A 19,611-nucleotide genomic window follows, 5' to 3' on the forward strand; every position below is an offset into this window, starting at 1 on the left:
CAGGGGCTACCTATCAGATAACCTCCTTACCAGAGAGTCACACTACAACTCATAACAGTAGCAACAAAAATAATTTTATGGTTGGAAGTCACCCCAACACCACCCCAACTGTATTATTAAAGGGTTGCAGCACTGGGAAGGTTAAGAACCACTGCAGGGGCTGGAGAGATGGCTCAGCGGTTAAGAGCACTGACTGCTCTTCCGAAGGTCCTGAGTTCAAATCCCAGCAACCACATGGTGGCTCACAACCATCTGTAACAAGATCTGACTCCCTCTTCTGGAGTGTCTGAAGACAGCTACAGTGTACTGACATATAATAAATAAATCTTTAAAAAAAAAAAAAAAAGAAACACTGCAGGAGAGGAAACAGCACAGTCACGTGATGCAGAAACGTGAGCTTGGGAACCAGCGGCTTCACAGGATCCAGGGACTGGGGGTAGGAGGGTGATTACAAGCAAATCCCACAAAAAAGGCTTTTCTTGCTTCCCCACTGCCATTAAACTCTCTCCAGCTCCTCTTGACCTGCCCAGAGCAACTCTATACCACTCACGTGGCACCAGAAGACAAGCTCATCCAATAGGTTGACACAAGGCATGAGCCGGCATCCCAGCATCCTCAAACCTCAAGATCGCAGGTACAAACAGTCGACCATGACACAGACCAGAGCTCCAGGACACTACTGAAGGGGTCCAGTTCAGTCTAGCTCAACCACACTTCACTAAGCACCTACTGAGTGGCTCAGGGGCCAAATTAACAGGGCAGAGTTAAAGCCAGGCACGGAGGGAGGATCCCTGTGGTCAGGGGCTTTCCCTCAGGCACTGCCCAACCCCAACACCTCGAGATCCCCGGCACACAGTCAACCTTTACCAAATGAAGAGCCTCTGGCTGAGGAAGAGAACGCCCTCTTCCTTTGGAGTAAGAAGTTGTGAAAGGTCCAGGGAGTCGTTATGGCTTTTGCTTTATGTATCAAGGTCTGGCTGTACATTCTAAAGTCTACCCCAGCTAACCCTGAGGGTGGTGGCACATGCCTTTAATCCCAGCACTCCAAAGGCAGAGGCAGGGGGATTGAGCCGGGGCTATACAAAGAAACCCTGTCTCAGGGAAAAAAAAAAAAGTATCCCCAATGGGAAACATGCTTAACAACAGACTGACCAGAGAAGACTGTTCTGGCAGTACACACGCTGTAGAGTGTGAGTGAATGCAGGTGTGTAACAGGAGGGCAATTGTTCCCTGTTCAGACACCGCTGTGTATACACTCGGGGCTGGTTTCCTCACATATTCCTAACAAGCCAGACCTTATCTCCTTTTCACAGATGTAGAGATGGGGTCATAAAAAAACGAATTTAAAAACAGGCCAGGGCAGGCCAGGAACACAAGTCTGACAGAGTACAAGGCCTACGTCCCCTGTCCCCAGCTCACCTGAAAGCATTTTTGCCACAAGCCTGCGAGGTCTCCACCCTAACCTGAGTGGTGACAACGCCGTGAAAACCTCCATTCTATTACAATGGAAGACCTCAAATCTGCCACTGCCCCGGTGAACACAATCCCCTGGAAGGCTTGGTGGCAGCGGCAGTGCAGGTGAAATACAAGCTCCCCTGCATTCATCCCAGAAGCAAAAGGCCAACCCAGCTGCAGTGTGTCTGGGAATGGCAGACAGGGAAGGACCTGTGGCTTCTTGCCTCCCTCCTCATTCAACTAGGGTGTATCGCTCCATATTGTTCTGCACTCAAAATGTTTGCTTTCCCCGTAGTAGGGAAACGCCGCTGGTGGCTAATCAAAGTGCCACGTCTGACCTCCAGAGATCAATAAGTCCTGAGAGATATGGCAAGGCGCCAGAATCAGTCTCCAAAATGGGACTTCCTCAGACAACCAGTACATAACACAAAAGGAGCATGGGCTCTCTCTCCCGAGACAGAATGGTCACACTGCTTCTGAGTTATGCTGCCCCCCCCAACACACCTAGCAGAAAGGAGCCTGTGAACCCCACAAACGCTGCAGGCCGCGTGTAGCCCTAGTTCCAACCCTGAGTTCTGAATCCTAGTCAGAACTATGCCTTACCAAGACTGTCACAAGTCTATTAGTGTGGGGAGAAGGGTGGCTGAGACCGGATCTATCTATTATGCAGCACTGGGTGTCCTGGTGCTCGCTAGGTAGACCAGGCTGAACCAAACTCAAGAGATTCCTGCTTCTTTCTGCCCCCAGAATGACGGTATTAAAGGTGTGCTCCATTATGGTAGGCTGAACTGATAACATTTTATCTTCTAAGTTCAGTGTGTTGCTAGGCAATCAGGCATGCCTTCACTAGATCAGAGACTTTAAAAACACACTTCATAAAGCTGTGTGTCATTTTGTAGGTTTCCTTTGGATGATCACCGTATTTATATTATTATAATGATACATAATTATATGTATTATAAACATCTATAAGATCCTACTAAACACTGCTACTTAAAACGTCCCTTTTTGATGAACGGAGCACAAAGCCTGTGTAAACTGTGAAACATGTATAATGTTTTCCATCCTATTAGATTTGCTGTGGGGCTAGATGGCTCGGTGGTTAAATTAACCTGAGATTCATTCCCAGCACCTACACAGCTCCAGGCAATCTGGAGCTGTCTTTAGACATCCTTGCCCCTTGATAACATAGTACACACACACACACACACACACACACACACACAAAGTAAATCTAAAAAGATTTGTCTGGGGGGAGGACACTGCCTACCAGTTTTCCTACTATGAATTACTAGTGCCCAACTCCAATCTCTGTTAGAAAAAGCTCTCTAAGCTGACCAAAGCAGGTGGGTTTTCTCCATGCAAGGCAAACCTACCTTCTCCTAGAATTTTGGGCTTATAAAACCTTTAAGTATCTCTTTAGGTTGAAGATGCAGTCCCCATCAATAAACATTCACCTAAGCAAAATAGATAAAAACTGTGTGGTTCTATGAGCCAAGAGAGCTCAAGTCTCTCTTCAGCTGAGTTTACCGTCTTACTGAATGAAACATTACACCGACCAGCCATCAAGCAAGGACACTTACACAAAGCCACATGACTGTCAGCAGCACCAGGTGAAGGGACCTCTCACGTCCCCTACCCCACCCTCCCAACCCTGCCCGGTCCCCAAGAGAAAGTCTAAGCATGAACAGCACTACCCACATCTCCCAGAAGCCATCAAGGCAAACAGGTTGAAATGCTCAAAGGGTATTTGGGGGCTCAAGGGCAGTTCAGTGGGGGAGCACATGCTCAGCATGAGGTCCTGTGTGTTGAACCACAGCAACATACCACACACACACACACACAACCTGTTAGAACTGTAACTGGGCAAAGAAGCAGTGCCTTCTTGTTCGCCCAGCAGGCGAGTGTGCCTGTTACATCCGCCTTCGGCCTGAGCGGTAGTGAAAGCCATGAGCAAATACTCAGGTCCGTCAAGGAAGTGAGAGCTGCCATAAAAGACTCCAACGCTTAGGCAATTAGGACTGAGATAAGTTATCTCCTCCTGGAGGAACACATCCTGGAGTCAACACTGAGGAACCATTTATAGCCCTTGAGGCCCTTTGCATGGCTGGATGCAAAGGCCTGTAATGGCAGCATCCTTTGGAGTCAGAGACAGGAGGATCTGAGTTCAAGGTCAGCCAGGACTATACAGAAAGGGCTGTCTCAAAAACAGAACAATTGTGTTGACGTGTTATGTACGTGAGGGTGTGTATGCGCATGTATCTGTGGAAGTCGGTGGTCAATGAAGGGTGCTCTCCGCCATCACCCTTGGCCTGTTTTTTTAGTGTCTCCACAGAACCTGAAGTTGTCTTGCTAGTTGGCTAACAAACCAAGTGCCCAGCCTGTACAACCCAAGTACTAGGGTTGTAAGGAGCAGTCCTCCCATGGCTTTAGCCACGTTTTCAGGTGAACAGGATTTCCTTAGAGACAAGGGGATGGACAGACCCTACTCTTTTGGTTTTTCGAGACAGGGTTTCTCTGTGTGGTCCTGGCTGTCCTGGAACTTACTCTATAGACCAGGCGGGCCCCGAACTCAGAAATCCGCCTGCCTCTGCCTCCCAGAGTGCTGGGATTACAGGAGTGTGCCGAACTCAGAAATCCGCCTGCCTCTGCCTCCCAGAGTGCTGGGATTACAGGAGTGTGCCACCACCTCCCGGCTCAGACCCTACCCTTAAGGAGACAATAGAGATGTTTTAATCTCTGGAGCAGATCAGAATGTCTCCACCCAAAGCCAAAGGTCGTTCTTTTGATAGGGAGGGGTAACTGAATTGTGTTTTCCTTTCTAGTGTTACCACAGAAACCAGAGGGAGAGTCTCAGCGGATCAGGAGGAAGGGTACATTCTTCAGTAATCCCTGTCTAGCTACCTACTCATTTCTCTCACTTTGCAAAACCAAGCCCTCCCTTTCCTGCTTGAATCAACCCGAAGGAATGGTATGAAATAGCTGCAGATGCTACAGCAGAGCTAACGGATCCCTTTCTATGTGTAGGGTTTTCCAGTTTTCTCTCTTCGAAACAGGCAACTGGGCACTGTGGCACATTTCCCTAAATCCTAGGACCTGGCAAGTTAGAGGCAGGAACACAGGGCTTGGAAGACCAACCTTAGCGGCAAGCTGAGGTCAAGGTTAGCCTGGGGTACATAATATCCCTCAGAGGACAGAGAAGGAGCCAGCAAAATGGTTCAAAGGGTGAAAGTTCCAACCAAGTAGAATAATTTTAGTTCAATTCCCTCAGGATGTAATGTAAGAACCTACTCATAAGTTTCCTTCTGACCTACACACTCAACGCGCAGTGACAAAAATGTCTTCACAGCTATACACACTAAATAAAAATATAATAAGGGTTTTAAAGAAATAAAAGCCTCTAATCACATTGATCAGGAAGCAGACACAAATAGACCACTGTGCTCTTCATAAGAGTTTCACATCAGCCACACAGGCTACACAGAGACCCTGCCCACAACCCACACACCCCCCCCAAATAGCAACAACAAAAAACATAGTCTGAAAAGAAATTAGAAGTTGTAGTATGAAATAAGGGCCAGCTAAAGGCTGTGAGTACAAATGGCTCAGTGTGTAAGGGTGATTTTCCACCAAGCCTAAAGACCTGGGTTCAATCCCCAGGACCCACATGATGTGTCTCATGTTGATATCACATTATAAAACACGGCATAACTTTAAAACACAATACATAAATAAGTAAAAGAAAAAAGAAAAGGAACTGTGCTATAAAAATAAGCATTGTTGATGAATATTTTTAAGAACAACATGGACTGATTTGAGGGCTATCAATCACCCTCTACCACTGCCCAAATTTTTCAAACCAAGCCAGCCCTGGTGACATACACTCAAGCACCAATAGGTTGACCTTAGTTATTAAGTTCAAAACACTTGCTGCAAAGGCCCAGACTCAACGCCAAGTACCATGCTGAATAAAAAGTTGTCCAGACTACCACACTTTTGACACGGCACACTGGTTGTGCATGCCTTTAATCCCAGCGTCCCAAAGGCAGGTGGATCTCTGTGAGTTCCAGGCCAGCCTGATCTACGGAGCAAGGTCCAGGGTAGCCAGGGCTACCTACCTACCTATACAGAGAGCCCCTGTCTATAAGCCCCCAACTCCCAAAAAGGGCTTTCATTTACTTGGACTTTTGAAGAGTTAATATGGCAGCAATTAAAACAATATTCAAAAGACTGAATAGATCCAAACACTTAACTTCTAATCTAATGTCGTCAAACCCAAGAATCAGAATATCAAATATGCAGTGTTTGGGCGGAGGATGTTAGCAGTATGGGCGAAGCCCTAGGTTCTATCCCCAGACCACATTTAATAGAATGTGGTGGCTCATGCCCGCAAGGCCAGCACTGAGGAGGTGGAGGGAGGGCCACAAGATTTAAGGCCATCACCTGCCACACAGCAAGTTCTATCTCTGCCACCCCAGAATGAAGAAGTGTATATCTCAGCCAGGGAGATGGTTCAGCAGGTACAGACCCTTACTGGAAGGCCGCGGGACTTAAGTTTCAATCTTCAGATCACAGCTGGTGGAAGGTGTGAACCAACTCCCAAATATGTAGTCCTTGACCTCTGCACACAAGCCATGCACGCACACCACGCACTAACTTAGAATAAAAAAAACTTGTTCAGTTTCACCTGTCACATTTTAAAGGGCTTTTTAAAAAGGGTATGTGTGAGTGGGGAGGGGTTGGGGGGAAGTGTATGAAGTATGTGGGCACACATGTGCTACAGCATACATGTGAAGGTCAGAGGATTAGACCTTTCAGTAGTCGGTTCTCTTCTACCCTGTGCACTCTGGAGCCCAAACTCAGATTGTCAAGCTTGAGCCACTGAGCCATCTCAGTGCCAAAGACATATTTCAATCACAAATATTAATAAGAACCAAGACGCTCTCTATCGCTAAAGAAATGCTTCTAAATGCTTCACCAGTCTATCTTTCCACAATTCCCATTGTATCTTCACAAAAATATGGTTATACTTATAATTTGTATATGCCTATGGATATATATAAAATTAGATGATCTAATGATAACGCTGACAAAATTATTTAAAGGGCAACAAAAGCATAATACACTATAAGTACCCCCTCAAAGTTTTTTGGTTGTTGTTTTTCAAGACAGGTTTTCTCTGTGTTCCAGAGAACACAGCCCTGGCTGTCCTGGAACTCACTCTGTAGACCAAGCTAGCCTCGAACTCAGAAATCCTCCTGCCTCTGCCTCCCAAGTGCTGGAATTAAAGGTGCGTACCACCACTGCCTGGCTCAAACATTTTTAACTGTCAAAAAATTAGGGGCTAGAAAGATGGCTCGGTGGTTAAGGGAACGAGTGTTCCAGGGTTCCACAACTGTGACTCCACCAGGGGATCTGACACACTCCTATACATTCATGCAGGAAAAACACCATGCACGGAAAATAAACTGTTAGGACTGGACATGGTGACGTGTGCCTTTGATCCCAGCACTGATCCCAGGACACAGGTTATAGATCTTTGTGAGTTCCTCAGCCAGCCTGATCTTACAGAGCAAGTTCCAGGACTGCCAGGACTATTTATTAAAAGACAGAGAATCCCTGTTGCCAAAAGCCAAATAAATGAATAGACACCCTAAAAGACCTTCAAGTTTCAAGGTCACCGTCAGAACCCACCAGCAAAAAAGTCCTATGTCACCTTTTCAGTGGCTTTCCCAAATGCACGCTGTCTGCATCCCAGAAGCTCAGAACACTGGGCTCTCGGAGCAGCCAGTGGGAGCCAGTTCTCCACCAGGTCTGAACGTGGGCAGGCTACGGACACGCAATACATTTTAAAGTATAAAGCAAGATTCTACAAAAAAATAAAATAAAAAAATTTACCGTGAGCCGGAGTGACATGACCACGGTGGGTGGTGAGCTTTCAGAAGGGACGCTTTGAAGACTCTCGTCCTAAGCATGAAGGAAGGCCTCCCTGGGGAAAGGCAAGATGGAAGGAAGCTCTGCTGCTGGAGGCTTGCGGCTGCTTCATGCCACACCACAGCAGTGCAAGGAACTAAATGGAAGGTTGTAGGCATACCTAGGGGGAGCAACTGTCAAAGAGCGTGGGGACTGCCAAAAGGGTGCCAGGGGACAGAGCAGTACCCCTCCAAGACCAAGTGGGGTAGAAAATACAGGGCGCCTGCTCAAGGGAACATAGCCCGAAAAACAAAGCTCACGCCCAGGGTACTAGAAGCATCTCACTGAAAGAGTATGGGATGAGCCAGCAGAAGGTTCCTCAGAGCGGCCGAGGTTCCGGGAATAGGGCAGGGGACGCCAAGGTGACAAGGCCCCACAGCATTCTCAGGGAGTCCAAAAGCAGGTGCTGACTCAGTCAAGCAGAGCCGACACCTCGGTAGGGACTTGTCCAGTGGTTACTCACACGCCAGCCTTCCTAAAAATACCTTCAAGGGGAGGTCACTGCTACAGAAAAGCTCAAATGAGGCAGCCCCAGAAAAGCTGGGCCCAAGTCCCACCTCTGTCCCTAAGTCAAAGGGCTCACGCTCTCCTAGAAAGGCATTTGACTACAAAGTCAAGTAATCCAGTTCTCTCATGATGAGAAAGCAGAATGGGCTTGTTGATAAGCAGGAAGGAAGGCAGGCAGACAGTCACGGAGGAACCTTCTCTCAGCATCCTTCAGTTTTAGATTCAAACTCCTTTAATACCAGGGGGTTCAGGGAGGCCAGGCAGACAGATCCTGAATTCAAGGCCAACGTGGTCTGCAGAGCAAAGACACACACAGACTAACCCTGTCTTGAAAAAACAAAACCTGTCTTGCCCCCCTCCATATACCTCAAAAATCAAAAATGATAGCATTTCAGTACTTCTTACGGAAACTAGACTCTGAAGGAAGCAGCGGGAGAGCCAAGCATGGTACAGGCCAAGATGCAGTAGGTCTGACAGAAGGTAGGTTCAGATGAAGGAATGAGGTAGCGAGCTCCCTTCTGGAAGCAGTTATAACAGCGCTGCACCAAATGCCACTGTAGACAGCGACAGGAACAATGGCATCGGAAAGTACTTTAGTTAAAAGACGTGTGCAAAATGAGCTGTGGTCCTCAGCCCAGGACCATAGCTGAGGGCAGAGGGGACTGGCTCCCTAGAGTTTTTGACCTGTACTCTGGACCGTGGAGAGACATCGACGTGCGTGAAGAGGGGAGGGACAGCAAGAGCTGACACAAGGAAGGCCACCTGAGATGGTGTGACAAGGAGCAGATCCACGGGCTGTTATTACCAGCCAAGGGCAAGAGTGGGACTCAAGAGGGAGGCAGGGGACAGTACTGAAAGTGGTAACTGTATACAGAGACAGACAGGTGGGCTAGAGGGAGGGGACCATACAGAAAGTGACACAAGCATGCAGAGACAGGTGGCCTGCTCGGCACTGTTTCTGCCTCCCTGCCAAAGTTATCTCTTGCTATTATCCTGCACCTATTGTTTAGGAGGAAATAAAAGTCTGGCCTTTGATAATCCTAGGCCAGAAAAACTTTCTCGCCCACCCATTGAGTGGCTTCGGGAGAGAGCTCTATCATGGAGTTACATTTCCCGGTGCTTTTTTTTAATTTTAGTTTTTGTATTTTGGGGGTTTTGGTTTTGGGTTTGTTTCTGTTTTGTGTTGTTTGAAACAGGAGCTTTAGCCAGGCAGTGGTGGGGCACACCTGTGATCCCAGCACTCTGGAAGCAGAGGCAGGCGGATTTCTGAGTTCGAGGCCAGCCTGGTCTACAGAGTGAGTTCCAGGACAGCCAGGGCTACACAGAGAAACCCTGTCTCAAAAAAACCAAATCAAAAAAAAAAAAAAAGAAGAAAGAAAGAAAGAAACAGGAGCTTTGTATCCCTGGCTGAGTGTGTATAGCACCACACCCAGCTTTAATGTGTCTGGATTTTTTTTTTTTTTTTTTGCATGTACCACATCTGTGTCCGGTGCTTCCTCAGGACCAGAAGTTGATGGCGGGTCCCCTAGAACTGGGGTGCTAGAGATCAAGCCCCAGTTCCCCTGCTAGAGCAGTCAGTGCTCTCAACTGCTAAGCCATCTCTCCAGCTCCCCAGTCCCACCCCCAGTCCCACCCCCACCCCCACCAAGAAACTTTAAAAAGCATCTAACCATGATTTGCTTTCTCTGCCTAGTAAAGTTTCAATTTCTAATTCATCTTAATCTATAACAGAGCAGAAGATCAGAACATTGTATAATCCTAGAGCTTGGAAGGCAGAGGCAAGGAGGTCACTAGTCTGGACTGCAGAAAACAAAACAATGCCAGCCTGGATTATATAGCAAGACAGTCTCAAAAAATAAAATATAAAATGTCATAATTATTGCTGTAATATTTTTGGCTTTGGGTTTTTTTTTTTTTTTGAGGCAGTTTCTGTATAGCCCTGGCTGTCCTGGAACTTGCTCGGTAGACCAGGCTGGCCTTGAACTAACAAAGAGATCTGCCTGCCTCTGCCTCCTGAGTGCTGGGATTAAAGAAGTGAACAGTTACCTTTTTTTTTTTTTTTTTTTTTTGCCTTGCACAAATAAAATAATTTAGTCAGGGATAAAATATTTATATGCTAAAGAGCCACTACATGGAGACAAGGAGAGTCCTGTAGGAAAACACCTCTTACATCTCCAAGTGGTTCAACCAGGAGGAGACCAGAAGGGGGGAAATTTATCGGATTTATGGTGCAGGGCCACGGGATCCCTCCGTTTGCTCTAGGTCATAAAGCTGTCCCACAATGGAGAGTCCCAGTATTCCTTGCCAGCCATCTCCATCCCGTGTGGTATGTGGCAGCAGGGAAGCTATGCTCTGGCTTCATGTCTTAGCTCTTAAGCAAGCCCGCCCGCAGCAGAGGCGGGGAGGCTCTCTAGTCCCAGGGCTGCCACTAACTATGCCATCTGCATGCATGATTAGCTAGGTCTCTCATCTACATGTGAAGACAACGCATGTGCTAGCTCCCTGATTACACCACCACCACCACCACCACCACCCAAAAGCATAAATCTTAAAACGGGTAATTAGACTGTTGGGCTCTGGCGTCTCCTTGAAAACTGCCATTTTTCTTAACCCCTTTGTCCCTTTCCAAATTCCTTTAGCCAGAATGTAAGCTATCAACCTGCCATGCTTCCAGCCCCTACTGCACCAGGTTTTGAGTCTCAAAGGAGATCCAGTTTGTTCATGCTGACTTCAGGGAAAAAAGGAAAGAAACTTCCAGTTCTTTAGTGGAAAGACCCTTTGGACTGGAATAAAATTGTAATGTAATCACCAACTGACTACAATAAGAAGATTTTACAATTCCAGTGCTCTTGTGGTTTTGTTGCCCAGGCTGGCCTCATAGTCTATCAGCTAGAGTCAGGTACCATATGCAGCTAGAGTCCCGTCCCCCCCCTCACCCCCCAGACAGGGTTTCTTCCTATAGCACTGGCTGTCCTGGAACTCACTTTGTAGACCAGGCTGGCCTTGAACTCAGAAATCCGCCTGCCTCTGCCTCCCAAGTGTTGGGATTAAAGGCGTGCGCCACCACCGCACGGCTGCAGCTAGACTTTTCGAAAAATAATAGCACCCAGCCTGGTGTGGTGGACCACGGCTGCCATCCCAGGACTAAAAAGGCAGGGGTATCTCCAGGAGCGGGGACAACCTAGCCGATCCTCATAATGGATTCCCAAGCCAGGCAGGAGACTTGTCTTACACACACACTTCTTCAACAACTTCATCATACACCTAAAATGTACATTTTGAAAACTGCACAATGAGACCCTTCTTTCATTGGGTGTCTCTTCTTCCTCTTGGATAAGAAGCAGGTCAGCAGCGACCTGGCTACTACCACAGTAGCTAACTGGCCCTGGCATTCCAGCTATCTGAGCGACCCATCCTTAATATCAACTGCGAATACAGTTGAATAAGATAACACGGAATGGTTTCACCTTTTCAGCGCGTCGTTTTCAGCCTGTGACTAAATTATTTAGGCGATTACCAAGGTCATTATGTTTCTAAATGTTCCACTCATCTGCAAGTTTAAAGTCTCTTCCTCACTAAGAGAACTGACTGGACTTTAGGCTAATATTACCCCAACTTTACTCTGGGAATACAGCCATGAGTTAGCAAAGGGCCCTCTACAGCAGTAATACTGAAAAACGAACAGTGCGGCAGAGGTGATTCCAAAAACAGCTGATAAGGGATCCTAATAGGAATGGCATTCCTAGACGCACTAGTGAGGAACATATTTTTTAAACTTAGCACGTTAACAGGCAAAAACAAACAAACAAACAAACAAAAAAACAAAACAAACAAACAAAAAAAACCTAAGTTCCGAGACCTATACAGCATTTCAGAATCCTAACTATGGAACCTAAAATAGAGACGAACTTCATCAATACTGCAGCACACGACGCTGAGTCTGGGCTGCTGGGCTAAAGTACTCCAGACCTGGAGGGAAAATACGTAAAATCAAAATGGAGGAGGGGCCAAGGAGAAATGGGCTGAAGCTAAAACCTCGTGGCGCGTGGCGCGTGGCGCGCGTCTCATGGCGCCATCCAGCCTTCCTGCTCCACGCTGCCCAGCTTGGGACTCACCAACCCGGAGCCTCACCAGCGGCCGCACGCGGCGCCCAGCTCCCTCGGGCGCCCCTCACGGAGCCCGAGCGCCCACTGAACTTGGCGGCTGTTAAACGGCAGGCGAACAAGCAGCCACATCTTAAAAGGGAGCGAGGGGGAGTAAAGAAAGAACCATCTGGGAGGGCTCCACCCTTCTCCACCTGCAGGAAAGACCCGAGGTTAAGTCAAGACGCCCCTCGCTGCCTTGCAGAAGAAAATACAAAGGAAAGAGGCTCCTCGGAAAGTCAGCCTCGGGAGCCCCTTCCCTGGGAGCGAGCGACCCGGACACCGAAGAGCAGGAGCCAGTACAACTTTCTCACTCAGACTGATGGCGTTTTCTCTTCTACCCATAAAAGACAGCCGCCCCTGCTGTCATCCCATCCGTGACTGCGCCCAACGAGCTGCGGCTCTCCCGGAAAGCCCTGCAACCCCCAGGTGGGCTCCCGGCGGCCGGCGCGCTACCTTGCGCATCCTCGCCACCCTCGCAGCCCACGGACTTGGGCGGCGGGCCAGGGCCAGGACCAGGGCCAGGCCGGGCGGAGGAGCGCCCCGGGGCTCCGAGGGAAGCCCCGAAAGCTCGGTCCCTACACCCGACTTGCAAAACAATAAGCATCCGCTTTCCGCCCCTCCCCCACAAGACCCTGACCACGAGTCACAGCCGCCGCCGGGAACGGGCGAGGAAGCGCACCATCCCTGCGGGGGGCTTGTAGGAGGGACCCGTACCCGGGACCCACCCGGTCGCCCCAGTTCCCTGCTGGTCCCCAACGCCGCGCCCCGAGCCTGCGCGGGGTCTGGCGGCGCCGGAGCGCGGCGGCCCGGAGCGAGGATCGCGCGGGCCACGCGGTGGCAGGCTGCAACTGACACGGCCCGCGGGCGCCGACCACATGCGCCGCCCGCCGTGCGGGCAGGGCGCGCGGACTCCTACCTTCCCGCTGGCCGTGCCCCCGCTCACGCCGATCAGGAAGGGCTCGCCGCCGTTGGGCTGCTGGTGGTTCTGCAGGGTCTGCTCGCTGTCCCCGGCCATGACTCGCGCCGCCCCTCCTCTCGCAGCCTGTGCGAACCGACGCACGCTCCCCGCCCGCGACCGGGCTCGCTCAGCTCCTCGCAGGCGCAGCTAGTCGCTGCTGAGGTCGAGGCTGGGCCGGCCGCGACTGGAGCCCGGGCGCGGGGGAGGCCGAGGTGGCTTTCCCGGAGGTGCCGAGAGCTCTCCCGTGCCCGTGGCGGCCCGTGGGGTTTACATCCCAGGCAGAGGTCAGCGTGATGAGGCTGCTCCAATCCGGGCGGACTGCGCGCTGCTATTCGCCAGGAGTCTGGCCCCAGCCTCCGCCCCGCCCGGGCCCCGCCACCGCCCGAGGTCTCTGGGAAAGGTGTGAGCGCCACTCCCCTCCCCACCCGCCCGATTAACCCTTTCTCAGACGGAGCGGGGTGAGGGAAGAAACCGGCTAGGTCAGCGTTTTAATGTGTCACTCTGCGTCCTATTTCAAAAGAGATCAAAAGCGAGAAGAGACTGCCAAGCAGATCAGAGAATGGAGGTTTGAGACTCAAAACTGGAAAAGGCTGGGAATGTGAAGATGGAGAATTAATGCCTGGACCCTTTATTCTCACTGAAACTTGTGTTTTCAGAGACTCCCTCCCCACCCTCTTTGTGCCAAAATAGTGTGTCAGCCGCTTGGCTGTAGAGATTTCCTGTCTTGGAAACCCCCAAGTGCCATTTTCCTTAGCAGGTTTGTCCTCGTGTGACTCCCTAAAAGAAGGGTGACTCTAGGACGGTTACCCCTCCCTGAAAAACCAGTGTCCTCCCACACCACGGCATCATCCTAGATCCGCAGTACTGACATCCTCTTGGAGTTAGGGTTAATGAAAATAGAGATGTAACGATGCCATTTCGGTTCATTGATGACTTTAGCTGACCTAGTTTATTGGAGGCAGGCAATCTGTCACTCAGGAAGACAGTACCACATAGAGACTTAAGAGGAGTCTTGACCGCGGGAGCCAGATTTCTTCATTCACAGCAAGGTCCATAAGCAAGTCCACAGTAACTTGGTGTTCCGGTCTGTTAAATGGAAATAAAAATGATACACTCTAGAATTTTTGTTGGGATAAAATGAATTGTCATAGGTAAAGTTTTTAGATCACTGCCTGAATAACACTGTAGAGTATTGGGGCTTGAAAAGACTCCTAAAGGAACCAGAAAGGGCAGTTTTGCCAGGCAGACCAGAAAGGCAGGACTAGAATCTCTGCTTCTCCGAACTCTGAATCTTATCAGTGAATTGATGGGGCCCTAAGAGGGGGCTGGAGAGATGACTCAGCAGTTAAGAGCACCGGTAGCCAGAGGTGTGAGGGTCCAATTCCCAGCGCTCAGAAGGCAGCTCATAACTCATGTTTCAGGGGATCTGATGTTCAGGAAGCAACACACGGTGCATGCAGGCAAAACACCTATACACATAAAACAGGGGGTTTTGTTTCGTTTTGGTTTTTTGGTTGGTTTTTGGTTTTTCCAAGACAGGGTTTCTCTATGTCCTGGAACAGGGTTTCCCTTGCTGTCCTGGAACTCTATAAACCAGGCTTTCGAGCTCACAGAGATCCTCCTGCCTCTGCTTCTGCCTCCTGAGAGAGTTCTGGGAGTGAAGGTCTGTGCAGCCATCGCTGCACTACAATTTTTTTTGGGGGGGGGGTATTTTTTTTGGTTCTCCCCACCGCCCCCCAGACAGGGTTTTTCTCTGTATAGCCCTGTCTGTCCTGGAACTCACTCTGTAGACCAGACTGGCCTCGAACTCAGAAATCTGCCTGCCTCTGCTGGGATTACAGGCGTACACCACCACCACCCGACTGCACTACAATTTTTAAGTTTAAAAAAATAAAATAAAAGCTGTGCTACACAGAGAAACCCTGTCTCAAAAAAAAGAAATAAAAAAATTTAAGTCTAACACACTTTCTTGTAAATATTAATTTTGAAAACATCGTTGCCGGGCGGTGGTGGCACTCGCCTGTAATCCCAGCACTCTGGGAGGCAGAGGCAGGCGGATTTCTGAGTTTGAGGCCAGCCTGGTCTACAGAGTGAGTTCCAGGACAGCCAGGGCTACACAGAGAAACCCTGTCTCGAAAAACCAAAAAAAAAAAAAAAGAGAGAAAGAAAAAGAAAAAAAGAAACATCATTAAAGGGTACCAAACTAATCAGTCCAAAGTGGTAAAGTACATCTTTGTTCATACTGACTTCAAAAACAAAAAGGAAATTAGAAAAAACTTCCAATGCTTTAGTGGAAAAACACTAAGGATTTAGCTGGGTGTTGGTGGCAGCCGTCTTTAATCCCAACACTTTAATCCCAACAGAGGCAGAGGCAGGCAAATCTCTGAGTTCTAGGACAGCCAAGGCTGCACAGAGAAATCTTGGGGTGGGGGAAGGCAAGTACTCTTTGTTTTGTTCTTTTGAGATAGGATCTTCTGTAATCCAGGCTGACTCTGTACCCCTAAATAGCTGAAATGGACTTTCCTGATCCCACAGTCTCTACCTCACAAATGGTAGGATTACAAAAATCCACCACCTTGTCTTGCTTACAGATGTTCTCTTCTGAGATATTTTATGTCACCACCAACACCAAACCATTCTCAGGAAACCAAGATTCAAGTAGTTGTCTGGTGCCCATGGGCAACATCTGGAAGGGGCTGGCTAGCCCGCATTCCATCCCCCAGGGGAGGCAGTGTGGGTGGGTAGACTTCTCCCAAAAGTCTGTTCTCTGAAAAGGAAATATAACAGTCTTCAAGGATTTGCAGAACTCTATTTTTAGCCCAGTGCGAGGCCTGTTGGAATCTGGAGTTGGATGAGTAGGCAGATTAACATGGAGATAGTAGGTAGCTAACTAAGGGGAGAGGAAAGGAAGAGGCCACATCATGAACTTTTCCAAAATCTCCACATCTGTTTTTCCATATTTTAACACACACACACATACACACTTTAAATGTATTTGTAATATCTTGCTGGGCAGTGGTGGCAAACGCCTGTAATCCCAGCACTTGGGAGGCAGAGGCAGTCGGATTTCTGAGTTTGCAGCCAGCCTGGTCTACAAAATGAGTTCCAGGACAGCCAGGGCTATACAGAGAAACCCTGTCTCGGGTGGGGGGTGGGGGGGAGAAAGAAATATTTTACAATAAACAATATATGTAACCTGCGTATAGTGACAAACATCCTTAATCTCAACCCTTGGTAGGCAGACAGGCAAACTGATCTGTGAGTTAGCCAGCCTGTTTTTCCAGACACACCAGAAGAGGGTATCAGATCCCATTAAGGATCCCCTTACAGATGGTTGTGAGCCACCATGTGGTTGCTGGGAATTGAACTCAGGACCTCTGGAAGAGCAGTCAGTGCTCTTAACTGCTGAGCCATCTCTCCAGCCCTGGCCTGTTTTTCATTGTGAGATCTAGGGCGAGCCCAGGCTCTGTCTCAAAAGCAAACAAAGAACAAAAGTACTAAAAACCACCCAGAGTCCACCATTAACATCATACTAACCTGCTGTATCATGTAAACTAGTGTGCCCATCCCCCTACCATGAAGACACTTGTGTCAGGATCAGTTAGTTTTACCTAGCCTTCTCTGAACTGACACATCTCTTGCCCCTTTTAATTATTGCATCCCAGCTCCTAGAACAGTGGCTGGCATATGGTAAGGCTTCCATGAATGTTCTTTGGGACACTGCATCTCGTTTCTGCATCCCTACCCCACACCCCAGGAGAATGCCAGGAAAGCAAGATGCATTTGATGTATGGTTGTAGATAAACAAATGGGCTACAGTAAAAAGGGACCAACAAAGACAATTTGATCGTACTGAAAGAAAAAGTGAGGCTGGAGAGATGGCTCAGTGGTTAAGAGGCTGCCTATCCTTCCAGAGTGCCAGAGTTCAATGCCCAGCACCCACGTGCCAGTTCACAGTACCCCGTAGCTCCAGTTCCAGGGAATCCAACACCATCACCCAGACATGCATGCAAGCAAAACACCAAAGCACATAAAAATAAATTATAAAAAAAGGAAATAGCCAGGCAGTGGTGGCCCACACCTGTAATCCCAGCACTCTGGGAGGCAGAGGTGGGCGGATTTCTGAGTTCCAGACCAGCCTGGTCTACAGAGTGAGTTCCAGGACAGCCAGGACTACACAGAGAAACCCTGTCTCGAAAAACCAAAATCAAAAGAGTATAAAAAAGGAAATAAAATGTTCCTATGATTGTGATTATGTGTTTACTATGAGAGAGAGAGAGAGAGAGAGAGAGAGAGAGAGAGAGAGAGAGAGAGAGACAGAGACAGAGACAGAGACAGAGAGAACTCTGGAAGTTGTCCTGTAGACCAGGCAGGCCTTGAACTCACAGAGATCCTCCTGCCTCTGCCTCCCAAGTATTGGGATTAGAGGAGTTTGCCAACACACTCAGCTAATTCTACTTTTGAACATTTCTTCCTGGTTGTTACATTTTCAATGTAGCTTACTCCTGCCCAAAATTCATACTAATAGTTGATTCCCTATGTAACAGTATAAAAAGTTCCTGGGACCTCTTAAGAGAGATAGGAATAGGTCCTAGGAGTTCAACCCTCACAGTGGGGTTGATGTAGTTCTCCCAGGGTGGGTCAGTTAGCAGGAGTGTAGTTCTTGACTTTTTTGCTTCCTCTGCCACAAATTTCTCTTCTGCAGTGTCTGCAAACCACTGGGCACGCCCTGACCATGCTATGTCATCTTCCATATCGTGATGAAGCAGAAAATTAGTCCCCGCCCCATGCCCTGCCCCAGAAGCCTGTAGATGCTGGGGCTGGGCTTGGAGGCCTCTGGATTTTCCACTGCTCTCTTAAGAATTACACAGTAGCTTTCTACAGCTAGTCCAGGTGTGCTGGGTTCCTAGTTGAACTTACTTAGTAACCAAGCTAACTCAATACATTTCTTTGTACCTTGCTGAATACTAATACCCATACAGGAATTAATAGCCACAAAAAAATGCTCTGAAAATGTTGAAAGCTTTCTATATAAAGATAAGGCGTGGTTAGCAGAGGACGCCAGCTTCATGAGCCACACTCTGTTTCCATGGTCTCTCTTTGCCTTCCCTTCCCTGTCCTTGGGGCTGGCTTGCCTACACAGAAGTTGCCCTGTTTAAAAGTATTAAGAGGACTCTCAGCATGGCGACCTCAACAAGGACTTGAATGTCTTGCTCTGCACTGAGCGAAGCAAGCTGCCTCTGCTACTCCCTGTGCTGTGTCATCCTCTCTTGAGAGCCAGTCACAAATCCCACAGCCCGGGATGCTCACATCACATCTGAGCCCGCTCTGCAGTTACTGCAGATGTGAAGGTGACCAGTCTGACCCTCTGCCTCACCCCTAGTCCACAGATCTCTTAATAGATCTATGTCTTAAGAGTCCCGACACATTCAAGAAAACGTGTTTCTTGTTATCTGTGAGCATTTTTTTTTTCCTTTATACAGATCCAGCCTGCTCAAGCCCTGGCCCCGAGAAGGGTTAGGAATGAGGTCAGCAGTGTATGCAGCTACAGCTGCAGCCAAAGAGCAGTGAGACCGTGCAGTTGACAGTCCTTTGTCTGCCTGCCCCCTCTCCAGAAGCACTGACACCCCTCCTCCGGAGCGCCAACGGAATTGTTCTGCCTGCAGGTGCAGCTCGAACAATGACCAATTCTCCATTCCCCTGTTCACCCCCCACCACCACCACTACACTTCAGCACCATCCTGACCATTTTTTATTTCTGTCCTCTCTGTTGCCTAACTACTTTCCACCTTTTCTCAGTCAGCAGTTGCTTTGACAAGCCATTTATAACTGTTCTGAAAAGATGACCTTCTGACAGGAACGCTGTTTCAACCTCTCTCTCTACCCTGTGACCTTCATCACTCATGCGGCCCGATGCTTTCTGGCAGAGAAGCAGAGTGCTTGGGAAAGGGAGAAGAAAATTCGAGGCGGCGCAGTGTCAGACCTGTGGGAGGGAGCAGCAGCTGCAGCTACAGCCTTCCTCCACAGTGCGGCTGGAGATGCTAATGCTTGGGCTCCGCCCCAGAAGTTATGAATCAGGAGTTCAGTGGACAAGCCCCATGCAGTCTTTCACAAGCTCCCCCCAGAAGATTTATTTATTTATTTATTTATTTTGCTCACTGAAGTTAGTGAACCACTGACCAACCTTGAGGATGAAGAAGGGCTAGCTGGAAAACCAAGGTTGACGTTCTTGGCTTTGCCTTTAATCTGGAGGCAGGGGTCTCACATACCTTCTTAGACTGGTTTGATTCACAGAATTTCATCACAGAGCCCCTGTTCATGTAGTGCTGAAGATCATACTGAGGGCATTGCCCACGGTGGGCAAATAGCACACCATCAAATAAGCTATTCCTACCTTTGTAAGTTTTGGCAAATTACTTGGAGTCTGTAAATATCAGCACCATTAGGTGATAACCAACTGGCAGAACGGTTGTGAAAAATCACTACAAATTACCACATGATCACTGTTAAGGATAACCCCCCCTCCTCTTTCTCATAGCTGTCTGGATTACACAGAGTATAGCATTTGGGGAT

The 19,611-nt window shown here is 48.7% G+C and overlaps 1 protein-coding gene across 3 annotated transcripts in view; it reads right to left on the bottom strand.

Annotated features, from left to right (window-relative positions):
- Window positions 1-13,396, bottom strand: part of Uck2 (uridine-cytidine kinase 2) — a 59,812-nt gene extending 46,416 nt beyond the window's left edge. Inside the window, exon 1 of one of the 3 annotated variants that reach the window (XM_052200114.1) lies at window positions 12,997-13,396. In XM_052200114.1, coding sequence (XP_052056074.1) covers window positions 12,997-13,095 — 99 coding nt within the window. In that variant the 5' untranslated portion in view covers window positions 13,096-13,396. Of the gene's footprint in view, window positions 1-7,353; window positions 7,387-12,533; window positions 12,558-12,996 lie in introns of those variants that run through there. The other 2 variants (XM_052200116.1, XM_052200115.1) reach the window with 2 other exon arrangements.
- Between the last annotated feature and the right edge of the window lie 6,215 nt (window positions 13,397-19,611).

This window comes from Apodemus sylvaticus, chromosome 12 (assembly GCF_947179515.1).
Source record: "Apodemus sylvaticus chromosome 12, mApoSyl1.1, whole genome shotgun sequence".
In the NCBI taxonomy this organism is placed as follows: Eukaryota; Metazoa; Chordata; class Mammalia; order Rodentia; family Muridae; genus Apodemus; species Apodemus sylvaticus.